Source organism: Aptenodytes forsteri, unplaced genomic scaffold (assembly GCF_000699145.1).
Source record: "Aptenodytes forsteri isolate BGI_AS27 unplaced genomic scaffold, ASM69914v1 Scaffold289, whole genome shotgun sequence".
NCBI classification, from domain to species: domain Eukaryota; kingdom Metazoa; phylum Chordata; class Aves; order Sphenisciformes; family Spheniscidae; genus Aptenodytes; species Aptenodytes forsteri.
Window position 1 is genome coordinate 2,708,504 of NW_008795025.1, and position 19,243 is coordinate 2,727,746.

The 19,243-nt window shown below is 43.4% G+C and overlaps 1 protein-coding gene across 1 annotated transcript in view; it reads left to right on the plus strand.

Moving 5' to 3' along the window:
* RASAL2 (RAS protein activator like 2) overlaps nucleotides 1–19,243 on the plus strand; it is a 153,311-nt gene that overhangs the window by 117,170 nt on the left and 16,898 nt on the right. Inside the window, exons 6-14 of the mRNA XM_009275864.2 lie at nucleotides 3,023–3,176; nucleotides 4,738–4,836; nucleotides 5,644–6,198; nucleotides 8,545–8,689; nucleotides 11,961–12,105; nucleotides 13,010–13,246; nucleotides 13,961–14,162; nucleotides 16,870–17,069; nucleotides 18,044–18,905. Coding sequence (XP_009274139.1) covers nucleotides 3,023–3,176; nucleotides 4,738–4,836; nucleotides 5,644–6,198; nucleotides 8,545–8,689; nucleotides 11,961–12,105; nucleotides 13,010–13,246; nucleotides 13,961–14,162; nucleotides 16,870–17,069; nucleotides 18,044–18,905 — 2,599 coding nt within the window. The remainder of the gene's footprint in view (nucleotides 1–3,022; nucleotides 3,177–4,737; nucleotides 4,837–5,643; nucleotides 6,199–8,544; nucleotides 8,690–11,960; nucleotides 12,106–13,009; nucleotides 13,247–13,960; nucleotides 14,163–16,869; nucleotides 17,070–18,043; nucleotides 18,906–19,243) is intronic.

The window sequence follows — 19,243 nt, forward strand, 5'->3', positions numbered from 1 at the left end:
ATGGCGTACAATTGCTGTGTGTACCTGCCTTTGCCCTCACTGTGTCCCCAAAGGCTGTTCGGAGGCATTCTTGGAAGATGCCTTGCGCTCTCCTGCTGTCTTTAACTGTCCAGGTCTCGTTAAACTCGTTGTAGGAAAGGAAGAGGAGGGACTTCTTTCTTTCTGGAAAGGTCCCCTTTTGCCAGGTCTGCAGAGTGGCCTCCCTGCGCCTGCTGCCTCTCCCGGCTGCCGGCCCCCCCTAATCTCTTTACAGGAGGCTGCACCATGGCAACACGCACACGGGAGCCTCTTCGTGTCACCCGCGGGGCCGGGTAGGAGCACAGCCGATGAGGAGAGAGATTTCTCTACTGGTGCGGCTGTGACTTTTCTTCTTGCCCCAGCATATCTGCCTGGCATGATGCTCGTCTGAAATTTGTAACCTAAGGCTTGAGGAAGAACTCCTTGTGGATTTTTGTGCCTTTTTTCCTCTCCCAGCAGGATTTATTGTCTGAGATGTAGCCCAGAGAACGAAGTTTGAAAGGAAGGGCTGTGACATGTGGCACCACTATGATTTGGGGATGCACTGCTAAGTGGCTGTACAATTGTTTCATGTAGGTGTGCTTGATTTGTCTTACTCCAAGTGCAGCCTCCGCTTAACTGGGATTTCTAAAATCTCTTTTTCTTTTGCCTTTATTTGGTAATTATTTTTCTCTCCCTCCTCTTTCCCCTCTTTGTGACCACTCCATGCTTTCTTTCTCTGACAAGGAGCTAAGGCGGGAGTTGGCTGCAGGCTCTCAGCCAGCTCCCCTGCATCATGCACCTAAGTACTTTGTTAGGACTGGAATTTCTGAGAGTTTGGGATAGGGACAGAAGCCAAGTGACCTCAGCAGTGCTTTCTTGAGAGGAGAAATTAGAGAGGATTTTGCAGAGATGATACTAAAGTGGTATATTGTGGTGTGTTTATTTTAGACTTGCCCTACCTTAACTTGCAGCAAGTGTTCAATTATACATGACTGAGGTTTTAGGTTTGTGTTGGTACAGCTGCTGCTGTAACCTGTTATAACAAAGCATGCACAGTGCAGCCAACGCGTTTGTTCCAGTGCTGCTGTTTTGCATTTGAAATCAGTGTCTTTGTAATATTCCTCTGATGAAAGGTTTTTGCTGCCTGCACTTAGGTCTTTCAATATATTGAATGGGAACAAAGTTCTCCCTTACTGTTTAATAAATCTTATCGTACATGAATCTACTAGAATACCTTCAGCATTTCATTTTGTACAAAACAGCAGTCAGATGAACTCTGCTTGTTGCTTTACATGCATCCTTCGTGATACCCAAGTTTTTGTTAAGCAGCCTTAGAAGTACTGAAGACGCCTTTTCCAAATGGTTTTTTTCCTTCTGTTTCCCCGCAGGATTGCTCAAGGGTAGGAGGAATTTGATTTTGCCAAGGTTACAAAATATGAGGATTTTTTTATATAAGATATGCGAGGGAAGTATATAAAAACTACTTATTTTTCAAGATTAAGGAAGCTGTTAGAGGTAGATGTGCTTTTCAGTCTTCCATAAATACATTTTTTAAACATTTTCCATTTGATACTGAGCCTTGATACTGGGAATTGAATAAGAGGAAATACTGTGAGGACAAACACAGGTGAGAAAGCATCATTTCAGAGCATTGCTTTTCTCTGCGTAATGTATAGACAACTGATGCCTTTCTACTTTAACATCTGTTCTTTGTGCTCAGTCACACTTGGTGGATGTGAAGCCATATTTATGGACACACTTTCACAGTCACTGAACAGGCATAGGGACCAGCACGACTTCAATATCTTAACAAAATCTAGACCTGCCAGGTAAACGGCTCCTTTTCTACTAAGCTGGGACTTGGTGCTCTTCCTCCTTGTTGGTCATCTGTGAAGGCTTTGACTGAGTTCCAGCTAGAGGAGAAATAAGATGTGTGTGCACATCATGTTTGTCTTTTGAAGTAGAAATACTAGTTGTGCCTGAAGTATCATATGACTTCATTGCAGAAGCTTGTAATCCAGGTGTCAGTTTGGAGTTAGAAGGAGCACAGGTGAAGCTGCTGTCACCTGTAAATTTTTACACGTTTTACAGTGCTGTTTGACAGCAGAGCTCCCTACTATGCGTGAATGTTGCATTAAATCGAATTGGAAGAATACAGAAAGTGTTAGAGCACTTTTTATGATGTTGCTGTTGGTTGCAAAAAGCTACAGCATAGTGGAAGGAGGGATATGTCTTTGAGAAGTATTCAAGAACTGGTAGGGGCAAAGAGAAGACTGCCTTGATAAAAAGGTACTGTGAATTTGGGAGATGCCAGCTCTGGTAGAGCTCAGATTTACAGGCCAGTCAACTGAAAAAGAGAAGCAGTGTGTGTTAGTGAGGGGAAGTTAGAAGCGAATGGAGGTATCAAAAAAAATTGGGAGCTGTTAAAACTGGAAGAAGGAGCTGAAGGAGAAAATGCAAAATTTAAATGTAGGTAACCGATTTGAGCATTGTGGATTGGGAAATAATTTGCATATTTGACTTTAGTGTAAAGGCTTTGTATATTAAGAAAAATCAAGTGCGTTGCGGGGGGATCGTATGCTCCAATGAGAGTAGCTATCATTCTGCATTGGTTTAGATTTTTAGGTATTGGTGTGCTTTTTGCTGTTAATATACAACATTTATCTAGTAATCTAGATAGTAGAAAATATTTTCAGTAATATATCCAAACCTATCTATGAGGTTTCTTTAAATTTCAGCAGTTAAGTTCTGAACTTTTTGTTTTGCTGTTGTTCTTTCACTGATGGCTCAGCACCTACAATTTCTAGGTCAGTGGGAATGGACTTCCTGGGCTTGTGTAGGTGGGTATTTCCTTCGGAGTCTGGGATTATTGGCCTCATGTTATTTTCATAAGGTTTACAGACTAATTGTAGAAGTTGTCCTGAATAAACACCAACAAGTTGCAGCTTCCTCTGGGATCTTGCCAACTCTTTTGGTAATTGTGCGAAAAATAATGTTTCCTTTCCCCCTTCTTCTCCTACAGGTCACGTGGATTGCCAAAGCTGAAAGAGTCCCGTTCCCATGAGTCTTTACTGAGCCCAGGCAGCGCCGTGGAGGCCCTGGATCTTGGGTCAGAAGAAAAAGTCTTTGTCAAACCACTTCACAGCAGTATCCTTGGACAAGACTTCTGCTTTGAGGTAAAGAACGCTCTCCAAACACGCAGCCGATTATATGCTGTCAGTCAGTCTGAACCCTTGCAGTACGCTGTTCTGCGACTTTGTAATTGGAGAACAGATCAGCAGCCGCTGCTATCCTGAGGTTTGGGTGGGGGCTGTCTAACCAGCATGCAATTTTAAAGTCCTTGAGGCTAATGGCATCAATCACTCAATGGAGAGAAATCTTTTTCAATTACTGCGTCTTCTAACTGAAAAAACTCTTTAATTTGATAAATATCTAAGCATTTGTAGTTTGCATGCAAATGTATGGTTGAAACATACTGTTGTTCATAAGCTGTGTAGTCATCCTCTCCAAATTCACCTAAAATTAAATTTAGAAAATATACCATAACTGAGAAATGTGATTTCCAGTCAGAGCCCCCTTCCATTAGCTCAGCCCATTTGCCAATCGCTAAAGGAGAAGCTTCAGTAATTGCAGACGTGTCCGTTGCACCATGGAGCAGGATGCAAAGAGCCTCTTGCTGTTGCAGCACAGGCTGCAGCACAGCACCACGTGGCTCCTAGCTTTGCTTCAGACACAGGCTGTTTGTGTGAGCACGGTCCTACCTTGCAGGACTAACAGTGTATTTGTGTGTGCTATTTGGATGCATCTTAAGGCCATCGTAATCTGTTGTAGCAGGGGCGGGTGGCAGTCTGTCTTCAGCAGGATTAGTCAGATGTGTCTGAACTTCTGGAACAAAGATCTGTTTACAACCTGGAAAACTGCTCTGGCAGAAAACCAGCATATCAGGCCCTTCTCCCTTGGGATGTATCCAGGAACTGTTCCTGTTTGCTTCAGTCTCATTCTTCTGGTTGGAAGCACTTTCCAGCTTTCTTAGGTTTGGGGAGTTGAGTAACAGCTTAGGTCTGAGTCTGTTGCCTCAAATTGCTTTTTAATTGTGCACACAAATGAATGGAAAGAGTAAATGAAGCTTGTCAAGCCACGTAAAAGTGAAAGAAACCAAGGTGGTTCCCTCCTGCGTGAAAGCAGAATTGTGTATGGCATTGAGTGTCGGGGCCGCATCAGAGCATAACTCCTCTGGTTTGTTTTAGACTGTTGCTGTATATATGGACCCTTGGAAATATTTTGTGTTTACTGAAGACATCGTTTGCAGTGTGTTTTGCCTTCTATTAATTCATTGTTAGTTCTGTCTGTCTCTATGCTGTTAGTATCCAAATCATCTGCTCTGGGACTTAACGGGGAAATCTGCAAGCATTTAATAGCTATGGATCAATTAACAAGTGTTTAAAAAAAAATAAATTAACTGGTTAATTAAAGCCTTGTTTAAAAGCCTTTAAGAGGAGCCTCTGGTGCTCCTCATATGTTTCTTTAGTTTTATATTCATTTGAACCGACTTTTTTTTTCTCTCTACATTTTGTGGGCCTTTTAACCTCTCTGCCTTCTAGGCTCCCATATTGTTTTCCTGCCTTTTTCGTATTTACTTTGTTGCTCAAGCATTGCTTATCTTCTTCCTTGCTTTTTGCAGCCTCTTACATGTCTCCTAGGCTTGCCTGAACTCAGCCTGTCATTTATGTGTTCCAGGTAACCTACTCCAGTGGCAGTAAATGCTTCAGCTGTTCCTCTGCAGCAGAGAGGGACAAGTGGATGGAAAATCTACGCAGAACAGTGCAGCCGAATAAGGTAATAGAAACTGCAGAAATAAGATTACCAGGGGAATGGAGGTGGTATGATTGGATTTTAGTCCAGTGTACCAGGGCTTCCCACAGATGCATGCGCAATTAATTTAGTCTGGGGAGAAGTCCGCTCATCAGTGTATCAAAAGCTGCTGTGTACTATTCTAGTGAGTGCAGTAGGTCAAACCTTTAATAAACAAACACGTGTCGGCATGCTTCCTGATCCCTGCCCCAGTGCCTGCTTTCAGACTGGATTTCTGATACCATGCACCCCAGAAGGATGGGACATGGCTTTCATAGGTTTCATGTTTTACTGTGGGGGCATAGTTTGGGGAAAAAAAGAAACCAACTCAAAAGGAGTTTGAGCCGAAGTGAGAAGGGGGGTCAAGTTAGTGATCAGCTGGAAATATCTGATGAGTCACCTGCATAGTAGGCGTACCACCTTTGAGGTATAACAGTGCTCTTGGAATTATTCACAAGAGTAAACAATGCAAGTGTGCCATGCCAGTCCAGCGGCTTTTGAGGGGCTCCTGTGCAGAGTGTGTGTTTTCTAAACCATTTCAAATACAGCTTTTTGAGAAGAAAAATGTTCTAGTCCCCACCTTTAACATACAAAAGACAGCCCTTTGCCTCTATTTTAGAAAATGTCCAGTTTTCTAGAGATTCTGATTCTGAAGATCAGAGAATCTGATTCTGAATTCTGACTCTGTCCCTGCCTTGAACACAAAAGGCAGCCCTTTGCTGTTGCTTTAGAAGACAAAATGTTCAATTTTTAGGGATTCTGAATCAAAGCTGAGCTCTTTCTTCTCCACAGGACAACTGCCGTCGAGCTGAAAACGTGCTCCGTCTCTGGATCATTGAGGCAAAGGACCTGGCCCCCAAGAAGAAATACTTCTGTGAGCTGTGCCTTGATGACACTCTCTTTGCCCGCACCACCAGCAAAACAAAAGCGGACAACATTTTCTGGGGAGAGCACTTTGAGTTCTATGGTCTCCCACCTCTTCACAGCATCACAGTTCACATCTACAAGGATGTGGAGAAGAAGAAGAAAAAGGACAAGAACAATTATGTAGGCCTGGTCAACATTCCCATGGCCAGTGTAACTGGTCGCCAGTTTGTGGAGAAATGGTACCCAGTCAGCACACCTACACCCAACAAAGGGAAATCAGGGGGACCTTCCATTCGGATAAAGTCACGTTATCAGACCATCACCATCTTGCCCATGGAGCAATACAAAGAATTTGCAGAATTTGTTACCAGCAACTACACTATGCTGTGCTCTGTGCTGGAACCTGTGATCAGCGTAAGAAATAAGGAAGAAATGGCTTGCGCTTTGGTGCACATTCTTCAGAGCACTGGGAGAGCTAAGGTAAGAACAGGCAGCTCCTGTCAAAACGACTCCCTCTTGCTGCTCATAGGTGATATCTTTTCAGCTAGAAAGTAGGAAGCCTGGGCTGGCATGACCATGAGCAACAGCAGAAGTTGCCTGACAGGGTAAGACTGAGAAAAGGGTCTCTAAAGTATTTGAAAAGACTTGGGCAATTGCATCTACCAGGAAGGCATGTAGATAGGCACGATACCAACAATGATTAAGAGTTGATACAAAAATTAGAGATGCTGTGTACAAAGTATAAGCGGGAGTACTATGTAACTTCATGTTATTCTGAAAAGTTACGGCCTGCACTTGAGTGTCAGGAACCTTTTCTGTATTTCTAAAATCATGAGACAGGATAAGAAATAAGTAAGTGAGAGATTAGTAAACTGGAGAATTACTTCTATAAATAAGTCTCTGGTACAATGAGCAGCAGAGTGCCATTGTTGATTAAGCGCTAACTCAGCTAATCAGCGCTAACATTGATTTGGTCAGCGTTTGAACAGCCATTTGGAGAATCTGTAATCGGTTAATGGTGATCCCACCTGCCCCAGGGATGTTATTAGGACTTCTGGGTGCACACTGATGGTTCTCTGTGAGGCAGGAATTGGACTGAGCCTCGGTTTCTTCAAATAGATTGTGGGAGAATAACCTGTAGGTCTCGGGAAATTCTGAGAAGCATTAACAAGCATTGATTTGTCTGGATGCTGCCTGCCAAGTCAGTAGTACCAAGCTGTAGCCAGCTTCTTCAAGTACTGCCAGCTAGAGCAAGTTAACCACGACCAAACACAAGTTAGAGGGTTGGAGATGTGGAAGGATGGCCATAAGCAACATCCAAGGGACAGCCTAATTTAACTGCTCTGAAAAGATCCTTTTATGTCTGCATAATCATATGCCACTCTAATGTTCTCCCCTTGATATACATGTCTGAAAGGCTGGTGCTCTGTGACAGTACGTGATAGAAACTCGTTCCTCACCAAGTTGTTTGTGTGATCAGCAGAAGCTGGTAGCTGGGATAGCTCCTGTAGGGTTGTGTTGAAATCCTGCTGGAAAGCAGGCTCTGGATTCCTGCAGTGCTAGCTGCAACAGGTAGATAAATTAGTGCTACGACTTTGCCTTCCTAGTGCCTGAACGTTTGAACCTCTGTTTACTGGAAGCACTGAGCAGCTTAGGCTGCCATAACCTAAAGCTGCAAAGAGGGTACGTTTCCGGGTCACACTGTGTTGGTTGTGATGCAGGTGGATGTTCCCAGGCTGTGCCAGGTGAAAATAATTCTCTCAGGTTTTGCTAAAAAGAAGCAGCGATAATGGATTGAAAGCCAAGAGTACTAAGTGCATTTTTATCTATAAAAAATAGATATATTTATAGATAAATATCATATATAATTTGTTCTGCACATTTAATACTCATATGGTAGCAGTGCATTCTGGCTTCTGTAGTTAATGGGGTTATGAAACCTTACTACAGCACTCTTTGAACTGTTTGGAGGATGTTGCTGTTTGCAACAGAACCAGCGAGTCACAGTTATCACTCAGCCCTAATTCAGGGTGGTGGTTTGTTGGGGGGGGGCAGTTAAAAAAAAGCTTCCTCTCCCGGAGAACTTTACAGTGGCTTAAATTGGATCTTGCAAAATACTGAGTATTTCTTGTGAGATGTTGAGTGTCCTTGACTCACATAAAGTTATCACTTCAGGAAATAAGTATTACTGTAGAATTAGACCCTGTATCAAGAGGTTATTCACTGTATCAAGACTTGCTGATAGTTCATGCCTCGGCATTTGAATACAGTTCAAGTTAAGCCGTATAGATCCACAGCAAGTATGTTAACTTTTTGCCCAAATCCTGAACCACTTTTGGTTTGTGAATTTAATTGATATAAGCCATTCTTCTTATTTAAATTTAACCAAGCTGTAAGAACTTGTGCCTAACTTCCATCCTGGATTTTTAAATCCAAGTTTTTATGTAATATTCAGTATTAAAAGATAAATGTAATACCACTGTTTCTTTCAACAGACAAACCCACTGATAAACTGGTGAGGGTTTCTGTTCAGGTTCTAAACTGAAACACAAGCTTGGCTGTAAAGGTTTTCTTTTAGAGACTTTTGCTTCTCCCTTTATAATTTGTGATCTATAACATTTATGAATACAATAAACCCAAGAGGAGTCCTAGCTATTTCCTTGGCCCATACTACGTGTAGCATCTGCACCCCTTGTCCCAAGCTGGGCAATTGTTTCAGTAATCCTCTGGCTCCTCTGTTTATCCTTCCTTCTTGGCTTCTGCAGTTAGCCTGGCATGACTGAGTCTGGTTAAAATAACCTCTTGCCATTTGACCTTTTTCTTCAGGACTTCTTGACAGATTTGGTGATGTCTGAGGTAGATCGTTGTGGGGAGCATGATGTCTTGATCTTCAGGGAGAACACACTTGCTACCAAAGCTATTGAGGAATACCTAAAGTTGGTAGGGCAGAAGTATCTTCACGATGCACTAGGTAAGAAAGTGCCTGTCACCTGTTTGCGTTGCAAGGGCTAACCCTGAACTGTCTGCAACATGACTGAAGCCTTGTGCGCCTAGGAGTGTGGGATGGGAAGGAACTGCCTCAGCACTAAGCCCAGGTGTCTGGTATCCAGGTAGCAAAATACATGCTGTCTTACTCTTGATGCCCTTCCTCCACACAGAGGAAGATGTTTTTTGGTGCCTGCAGTAGCAGCACCCAAGGAAAGGCAAACCTGATTTGATACAGCTGAGTCCCTCTTGAAGTTCGTATCACTGCATTATGTTTTTCTGGGTAACCTTCTTTTGTGTCTCCAGTTAGGATGAAGAGGTATAATACTGCAATTGATTTGTGGGCAACGGTGATTGTTCTATCTGATATACAAACAGGGATTTTGACACAAAGTTTAACAGAGGAAATTGAGACCAATACCTTGTGTTGTGGTGTCAGGAGTGAATGTGGTATCATGTGCGATACAATTAGGTGGAGATTTCGGAAAGGCTTATGAATGTGAAGCATATATTTCACTAATCTCCTTTTACATTAAAGAAGCTCCTGCAGTCGCTTTAGGCCAAAGTGCCACCACCTAGGGAATTAGATATACCCAGGGGTATCTGGTTGACAACCCAAGTTCTCATCCACAAGTGCATATTGCTGGGGCTCTCCAGTCAGTCTCTTTCACTTGCCGTTGTAGTTAACAGCAAATGTTAGCTATGGTGTTAACGAGTGTTAAGTGTGAGATGCCCACCCTAGCGCTTGGATTGAATGCAGATAGTACAAGAAAACTCATTTCCAGATGCTTCAGCTGCAACTATTGGTAATGCTGGCAGGTTCCAGAGTGACCCTTGGACTTGCTAAGCCCTTACCTTTGCCACGGAGCAATTAGTTAATAAACATTTGTGTTAACCTTTTAAACTGGTACCTTGCCCCTTAGAGAAACAGGGCCGGAGGGAGTGGGGCTGCAGGTCTACTGAGCAGCACAGGGCAGGAGATCAAGATGCAGACTGTCTAGGGAGCCTCCTGCCTGTATTTATCCAAAGTGCTCTTTATTCACTGCCTCATTAAAACTGCCTGGCCAACCTGTGATGTCCTACTCCGTTCCCCTGGTGGGGTCTTAATGTCCATGGTTACATGCCAGGGTGGATTCTGATAACTGTATTATTGTCCCCTCTCCACAAAAAGGTTCTGCTCTAGTCATAAGCGACTGCCTTGGGAGTTACTGTCCACACAACTAATATTGCAATAAAGAGGACCAAAATGTGTGTGTTCTCTTCCAAAGAAACTCACAGCCTCGCTACAGTTAGCTTTTACCAACTCCACACAATCTTTCTTACCCAAGATTGCACAATGAGCCACCCATTCCCCTGTTGTTTCTTGGATGAAGAAAGCTTTGGAAATTGATACAAGAGAAACAAGATCAGGCCAAAGCCAAGTCCCACACCACATCCTTTCACACAAAAAAAAAAAAGCAGCTTGCTTTCCCAGCAGTCTCGTTTGTCCTTAGCAATCCCAGACGCTGGCAAGTCATCAAGGAGATAGTTGGATAAATTAGTGCTCCAAAGGTCAGTATAGTCAGGTCTGTGGTTATATGCATTTTGGCCATTTCTTAAGTTTAATGAGCCTGTTCTGGTAGCCTTATTCTCATGGGTGGAACCACTGAGCGTAAGTCACAGTCCTAGGCTCTCGCCTGGTATGGAGAAATGAGCAGCGTATTACTTTGTGCTATGCTTTTCAGCAGACTGAACAATCAGCTGTGGGACCAGTATATTACGTTTGACTGCAAGTCCCTTAATGTACAGTAATTACATAAAAATATTGTAAAAATTATTGACTTCTAATACATCATTTAGAGCATTGGTGCTGAGTGATAAGATTGTAAATCATAGACATGAGAGATGGAAAATTCCCCCTAAGGTCATCCAGCTTGTCTGTAGCTCAGGGCAAGGTTGCTCATGACAATATACCCATCTAATTCTTTGTCAAGTTTTAAATGTCATTTTGCTGAAATGCCATGTTCTTTGAAAGGATTAACAACATCACACTTGGTGTTAGCTATTTAATACATCTGTAAGAGCATCTTAATATATGATTAAGGCAGGGTCTTGTGGACCAGAAAGAATAAGTTTCAAATGTGTTTAAGGAAAAAAAAAATATTATCCGGTAAACAACAGTTAAAACAGAATTGGCTCAGCAAAACTGATGCTGAGAGTTTTGCAAATAAGTGATCTAGATGCCCGCAGCAGAAAGATTTTGGACCCCAACAAAAAAAAAAAAGCTTAAGAAAATGTGCTGCCTGCTTTGCTTGCAAGAACACTGCTGACTTGAGATTCGGGGAGGGGGGTTGGGAGGTATTTAAGGGTTTTTATGAAAACAAAGACAAAAAACCAAAACCCTTTTGCACAAACAAGCCTTGTGGTGTTAGCTCAGAGCCAGCAAGATCATCTGAGGAGATGAACTTAAAAGACATTGAATCATTAAATGAATGAATAAAGAGGTTTTCCTAGTGAACAACAACAGTTGAAAAATCACTTGGTGTACTAGCATATATAGGAGGAAAATTAGTAAGTAGTTCATTCCAATATGTCAAACAAAGGAAACTTCATCTGGTTTTGTATGTGTCCAGTTTCTGTTGCAATGCCGTAAGGGAAGGGTGACACAAATGCAAAGGATTTTGAAAGATGCAGGCTATAAAAATGTCATAAGGTGCTGATAAAAGAGATTGATAAAATTAGCAGTCTCTAGCTAGCACTCTGGTATTACTCTTATTCAAGAGCAAGGTGACACTTTTTAGAATTTAAAAAAATGCTACATTTAGAAATAATAAAAATAAATAGCATTGTCATGTGCATTTCCTGGGGAAATTATGAAGACAAATAGCACAGCTTCATTTCTAAGACTGTGGATAATTTTATAGTTGATAATACAATTTGAATACAAAGTCAAATCCTATTCTTTAGACTATAAGTGAAGTGTCTGCAGGGTTTATAAGCAAAGCCATCCTGTTATTGCACCTATATTTGGGGGGCAGTGAGGGCACAGGAGGCTGAAGCATCAGAGCACCAGCTGTCTGATCTGGTACGACAAGTGCTCTGTTCTGAAAGAGCCGGGAGGAGTCATGTCCCCAACATCTGGTGTCTGGAGGCTGTATTGCAGACCCAGGGAGCAGAAGAGGCAGTTGCCGAGGAAAGGCATAAGCAGGATTAAAAGGTGCGTCAAGGAGGCTTTTCATGTAACTACCCTGGTTTGTCATCCTCTTCCCTTTGTCCAGGGGAGTTTATCAAGGCTTTGTATGAGTCAGATGAAAACTGTGAAGTGGATCCCAGCAAATGTTCATCCAGTGAATTAACAGATCATCAGAGCAACCTGAAAATGTGTTGTGAGCTGGCCTTCTGCAAGATTATCAATTCTTACTGGTGAGGCATCTCCCCTCCCCTTCTCCCCCATTAGGTCATTTGCTTACAGGGTGCCCGTTCCTCCTCTGAAGATGAGAAAACAGCAGTTGTACAGGGAAATAGCATAGACCCATCTATCTTCTGAGACTGCCTTCGTTTCCTTTCCTCCCTATCTTCCTACGTGTGACACCATATTGCAGGTGGAACTTGTGCCCAAATTGAGGGGTTCCAGTCCCACACACCATACCTGACAGGAGCTTCTGCTGAAATACCCTGCCAAGGGAACACATACTGAGCTGTGACTGAATAAGGAGGGAATAAAGTGAGAAGATAACAGCTTAGCTTGAACTTGGAATAAAAAGCTGAAAGTTTTGATGTGTATAGAAAACTTTCAGACCCTTTAGATCTGTAGAACTGAACAGGAAATCACAGGGAGGAAATGCTGGCAGAGAGATTTCTGTTAATCTCTGTTTCTGAGTAGTAGTGAAAGAAGAATGGCCTTTCTGCTTCAGGACGAAGCACATGCAAAATACTGAGAGATCTTAACAAGCAAAAAGAAAAAAATTCAGTTATGGAGATGAGTTCAGTTTGGTTCAGTTTGTTTTTAATATTCTAACACCCTGTTTGCTCCACGGTAGTGATGGATAAGTAGTTCTTAGCTTGCAAATCAGTGTGTCTGAAAATGGCTTCACTTAACATATATGAACAAGGGATGCTTTAAAGACTACTTCAGTATCACCAGATTGAATGGGGATCTAAGAATAGATGCCTAATGACATTTCCTAGCCTAGAGAGAAAAAAGGAAAAAAAAAAAAGAGCCGATGATGATTTCTCACAGATAATTATTTCAGGTGATTGGTCACCAGTTCAACTTGTTGCATCTCATTGCCCATGCAATTTTATTTCTTGGTTTGTTGTTTTTCAGCGTGTTCCCTCGTGAGCTGAAGGAGGTATTTGCATCTTGGAAGCAGCAGTGCCTGAGCAGGGGCAAGCAGGACATCAGTGAACGCCTGATCAGTGCCTCCCTCTTCCTCCGCTTCCTGTGCCCCGCTATCATGTCCCCCAGCCTCTTTAGCCTCATGCAGGAGTATCCTGATGACCGGACATCTCGCACACTCACACTTATTGCTAAAGTCATTCAGAATCTCGCCAATTTTGCGAAGTAGGTGGTGACAATAAAACTGAAATCTGTGCCTGTAGGGGTGCAAGTCACTGCAGGTTACTATGGAGCAAGGAGAGCCCTGCTTGGTAGTCATGTTTGCAGGTAGCTAATTCTTTGTCAAATTGAAGTCAGCTTTAGAAAAGGAGGAAACTTCTCACTTATATGTGAACACTGTTCCCCTTGAGACACCTCAGCACTGAGCTAGATAAATTCTCCTTTTCACATGCAGATTTGGGTTGTGTTGAATTTAGCAGAGGGGATATAGTATAAAACCAAGAAGAGCCATGCATTAGCATGTCAGTGTGTATGCTATTTAAAAAAAAAAAAAAAAAGCCCGTTCCCACCAAGGATCATGATTTTCCTCCTTTCTTCCTCCAGAATTCCGAGCTGAATGATACAAAGGGCGCGACATGTCTCTTACAGGGGAGGGGATGCAGAGAAGGGGAGAAGAGAAAGGGTGTCTGTGGGAGGGAGGGGGGAGAGGTCTGTTGAGCCCTTGATCATAATATGAACAGTGAATTACTAGTATTTAAGTAAGTCCAAGAAAGCAGTGAATCTCTTAAATTGTCCTTTTTTTTTTTTTTCCTCCCAGACCAAATCTTCAGAAAGGCAGGTTTAAAGTTAAGCATTTAAGTAATTGTCTGTAAGCACATGTACTCTGTATTTTGTTTGGAGGTTGTTGACTGGGTTTCCTCCCCCTCCCCTTTCGTGCAGGTTTGGTAATAAGGAAGAGTATATGGCCTTCATGAATGACTTTTTGGAACATGAGTGGGGAGGAATGAAGCGTTTTCTCCTGGAGATCTCTAATCCAGATACCATCTCAAACATGCCTGGATTTGAGGGCTACATCGACCTGGGCAGAGAGCTCTCAGTTTTGCATTCCCTCTTGTGGGAGGTTGTGTCCCAACTTGATAAGGTAAAGCAGGCCGGAGGCCCGGGAGGGTGAATCTGGCGATTGTATCATAGCAACAGTAAACACTAGGAAACATCAAGGGAGCAGCTGAAGCCTGCTTTGGGGAGAACTTATTCAACAGCTTTTGAGAGGAATACTTGATAGTGGTATTTCACAATTGTTCTTTCCGTGATTTCAGATCAGGGCCTAAAGCAGGGCATGTGAAGCGGTTGGTCTTCAGCAGTAGTGCAAACACTTTGCAGAGCCTTAAGTAAGGACGGGTGTTAAATGGTGGAGAGGGCAGCGCTTAAAAGTAGACCTGGAATTCCCTGAGCAGCCAGTCCTTTCTCATAAGTGAGCTGGAAAAAAGGGAGGGTGTTTGGACAGAAAACGAAAATGTTGCAGTGCCTTTTTTGATGCTAATGGAGGTACTTTGCTGCACACCAGGCCCTACCCTGCCCAGCTCTGATCGAGTAATGTGTTGGCCAGGCAGAACTGTTCTCATTAAAGACCTGATCCAAAGCCTGCTGAGCTGTTCTCATTTCTGTAGTCTTTGGATTAGTTTTTAGTATACAAGAGGATGCCATGTAAAAACCTGGATCCACTCTCAGTTTTATCCTGTAACAAAAGCAAGATGCTTTCTGCTGTGTATTGTGCTGGGGTCATATGCGTTGTCCAGATTCTGTTCTGCTGATCTCAGTAGACATCGCCAACAATAAGCATTGCTTCCATTTAGCTATAGAAGGAGAAAAGGCAGTAGTTTGCTCTTCCTTAGCTATGTGGCTTTGCGGGATCCAAAATCATTAAAACCTTGATAGCAAAGGTAGTTGATAAGATCCAGAAAAGCTGAGCTGTGAGTCATTATTTTTTTTGCAAGTGCTTGGAACTGTTCCATATTTCAACTTTTAGAGGTGCATTATTTTGTCCATATTCCATTTATGTTATTCTTTCTTTTGAAACTGGAGAGGTGAGGTGAATTGCAATGCACTCTTAACATTTTTATTGCATTAAGGTTTGCCAAAATAGTTATTTGTTGGGTATCTATTTTCTCACGATACGTTATTTAAAACAGAAAACAAAAAACTGAGCTTGTTGCATCAGAGTAAATTGAAATGTCCTTGACTCAAAAAGGCAATATATATTAATCTTAGTTTAATAAGAATTTATGATCTTGTTTTTCCGTTTCCCTCATACATGCACACAGTGTACCTTCAAAATGTCGCAGGCAGCAAAGTCAGCTATAAAGATGGTTCAGCAGCCTCAGGAAAACGGGCAAAGTGAGCACTCAAAAGACCAGATCCTCCATTTCTACAAATCGGGGTAAACCCACCAGTGCAGGGAACACTGCCATCTCCCTTCAGCTGGTCAGGCATTAGATCAAGAGAAACCCAGCTCCAGTCTTTAGAACTGCATATGGATCTTTGGACTTGGTGTTAGTTACTGTGAGCTGCTCTCTGAATGCAATGGTCGTAAATGTCTTGGGCAGCAAGGAAAGGGAGGAGTCAGACCTGGGTAAACAGTCAAAGCAGATCTGCTTTGCCCTTTCTGTAGGTTAGATGCATAGATCTATCCTAACAGGCCCTTGGGAGCTGGTATAGTGGTTTGCTAAAAAGAGAATTAAGGGGTAAAGTTACATTGCAGTACTGCTTTACTGTAGGTAATGACTGGGAAACAATGAGAGAAGTCACCTCAGAGACTTTAATAGACACGGAAGAAGTGCTGTACAAAAGTGTCTGTAAAGAGAACTTTCTCTGGAGCCAAACTGACTGACTGAATACCTGCTTACAGGAAAAATAAGGATATGTTTTTGAAAAGAACGTTATCTTTGTAGCAGAGTTTTACTTTATTATAAACCTCCAGCACTTTCACCTTCTTCCTGCAGTCCCAAGAGGCTGAAGATGCCCTGTAGATAATATAACCAGCAGTGACCCAAAGAGGGGAGAAAGACAAAGAGCCTGAACGAGCAGCCTTCCTTGCTGGAAGGTCAGCTGCTCTTATCCTAGGCCAGGCCAACACTGAGCTAACACGTAATTGAACAAGCAGCTACACATTTAATCCCAGACTGATGTGATAATGTTGGGATCGTCGATGTTTTCATGCAGTTATTTTTCACTTTTAAGTAGGGAAGAACGCCTTAGTTTTTGATAACAGAGTGCTACAGAAGATGGCATCAGTGTAGGATGCCAAAAGCAAAAGGCGCTTGAAATGAAAACCTTCCCTTTCCCCATCTCCCTCAACCCTTGCAATTCTCTCATGATCCCCCTGAATGCCGCATCCCCTTGTCTGTTGGCATGCATTTCCTTTACCACATGACACCCTTTGCCTGGAAAGTTTCCCCCACTAGCTGAATCTGTAGTCTTTGAATGCCCTTTAATGAGTAGATACTGTAGTTTTCACTTTGACCTCACCCACCCTGGATTTAGTTTGCTTTGCATGATAGTTTTGCATTGGAATGGCAATAGTTTTGTTTTATTGAGCATGATTTTTATTTTTGGGGGTCAATCCTAATTTCTTTTCTATTTCCTTTTCTTTCCTCAATGTCTGCTGCACCCCGTTTCGTCTCCTCCATCCATCTCGTCGCCGTGGTTACGCTGCTCCGTAACACTGCATTACGGTCCTGGCACACCCGCACACAACCACCCACCCTCCTTCCTTCCACTTCCACCCCTCCGACTCTGTGCATCGTTATCAAAAAAACTGGCGGATGTCGCGGTGCTTGTTGTCCAATTAGGGTGAAAATTCCTTCCTACAGGCGACCGTGGCAAAACTGGGACCTCTTCCTCGTATTCTTGCTGATATCACCAAATCAATGACCAACCCTACACCGATACAGCAGCAGCTGAGGCGTTTCACTGAGCACAGCTCTAGTCCAAATGTCAGTGGCAGTCTCTCCTCAGGGCTTCAGAAGATATTTGAGGACCCCACTGATGGGTATGTAACAGCCAGAGCTCAAGGGAAGATGTGGGTAAGGGGGTTGTTAAGCCTGTTAAGAGTTGAGTGCTTCGTCACCTGAACTGTCTGCCCAGGCCAGCTGTAAGAGCAGGGAGCTTGGGCCTCTGTCACGGCGAATACACAGTCCCAGTAAGACGGTGCACAAGGTGGCACTGGAGACCTGAAGCTTTTGATTTATCCAAGACTCAAACAAGTCTCTAGGAGTCAATGACTTCAGCTGCTAAAAACCAGTTTTGCAATTTACTTCCAGTCTGAGTGACCGGATGCGTAGTCAGCCATAATGCTTCCTTCTGGTGACAGGGCCACTTATTTACTGCTAATGGAAAAACTGGGCCGTAGGTGGAGCTTGTCACTGGTGGAACAGCAAAAATAGTCCCTCTTCTGTTCAGTGCAGCATTTCTCACACTGTAATAGCTGTTAATCTGAAGCAAAAAGCTGTGACATGGCAGGACTGCCAAAGAGCTTGGATACTGTGGTCTCAGAGTAGTTTCTGTGCTGTCAGGTATGAGGGCCAGTTTTGTCACGTGGAAGTGTCTGCATTCTGAGCTTACATCTAGATCTACAGGAGCCTTCACACAACTCCTGTTGAATCTTCAGCCCCCCACAATACATAATGCTGGCGAAGGATTAAATGGGATCTGAACTGCTCTGAAGTCTTGCTGGAGACAGAAGTGTCTAAAGGGGAAGGATTTGGTGGGAATGGTTTGCACTTCACCTGTGAAAAAACTAAAGGTGAAGCACTTCTTGAATCAAGTGTAATTCTCAAAGATAAAGTGGTAATTAAGGAAGAGTGTGTTCTGACTTGAACACAAAGAGCTCATAAAAGGAAATCTAGTTCCTTGAAGCTTTCGTATGAGGGGAGGAGGTTAAATGAGGTAGAAAGACTTCTCTGGGACAGATCTCTCAGGTTCTTGGCTGCTTAAAAATTAACCAAATTCCTTTCCACTCCACAGTGACTTGCATAAGCTGAAGTCTCCAACCCAGGAAAATGTAGATGGATATTTTAGGGGCAAGACCTTACTGTTGGTTCAGCAGGCATCCACCCAGAGCATGACTTACTCAGATAAGGATGAAAGGGAAAGCGTCTTGCCCAATGGACGTAGCATCTCTCTCATGGATCTCCAGGATCCTCACACGGCTCACAGTGACCATGCTTCTATTATGCACGATGTGCCTTTGCGCTTGGCTGGCAGCCAGCTCTCTATCACACAGGTGGCAAACATCAAACAGCTGTGGGAAACTCAGAGCACACCCCAGAGTGCTCCCCAGGTGAGAAGGCCTCTGCACCCGGCTTTGAACCAACAGGGCAGCCTCCAGCCTCTGTCGTTCCAGAACCCGGTTTACCATCTCAACAACCCAACCCCACCGATGCCGAAGGCCTCTGTTGACTCCAGCCTGGAGAACCTGAGCACTGCCAGTTCCCGGAGCCGAAGCAACAGCGAAGACTTCAAACTTAGCGGACCCAGCAACAGCAGCATGGAGGACTTCACCAAGCGCAGCACGCAGAGCGAGGACTTCTCCCGGCGCCACACGGTCCCAGACAAGCACATCCCCATTGCGCTGCCCCGCCAGAACAGCAGCAGCCAAGCACAGATCCGCAAAATGGACCAGGCTGGGCTGGGCGCCAGGGCCAAAGCACCGCAGTCCTTGCCACACAGCGCTTCCTTGCGGAGCACGGGCAGCATGTCGGGAGTGTCGGGGGCCATGGTGACTGAATCCATTCAGAATGGGAGCCGGTCCCGGCAGCAGTCCTCATCCTCTAGAGAGAGCCCTGTCCCGAAGGTGAGGGCAATTCAGAGGCAACAAACACAGCAGGTAAGGAAAGACTTTTTCCAGGCAGTTTCTGCTTTGATGTTTAGCTGATTGCTGCATTGACCTTCAAAGCCTTTTGACATTTGAGTTGAACTGAGTTGAATCAAGAGTACTGGCACTTAAGCAAGTGGCCAGTAGCGAGTGTAAGGAATAGTCGTGCTTGTTATCCTTACAAGCTTGGCAAGCCTAGCTTACCTATTATTTTTGGATGCTTTTGTACTAAATTAAAAAAAAAAAATGTTTTGCATTTACTAAGGTAGCAGAAAGCCTGCTGAAAGAAACAAAACTTGAAAATTTCCCTGAATAAAAAAAAAAAAAGCTTTGTTCCAAATGGTAGTTAA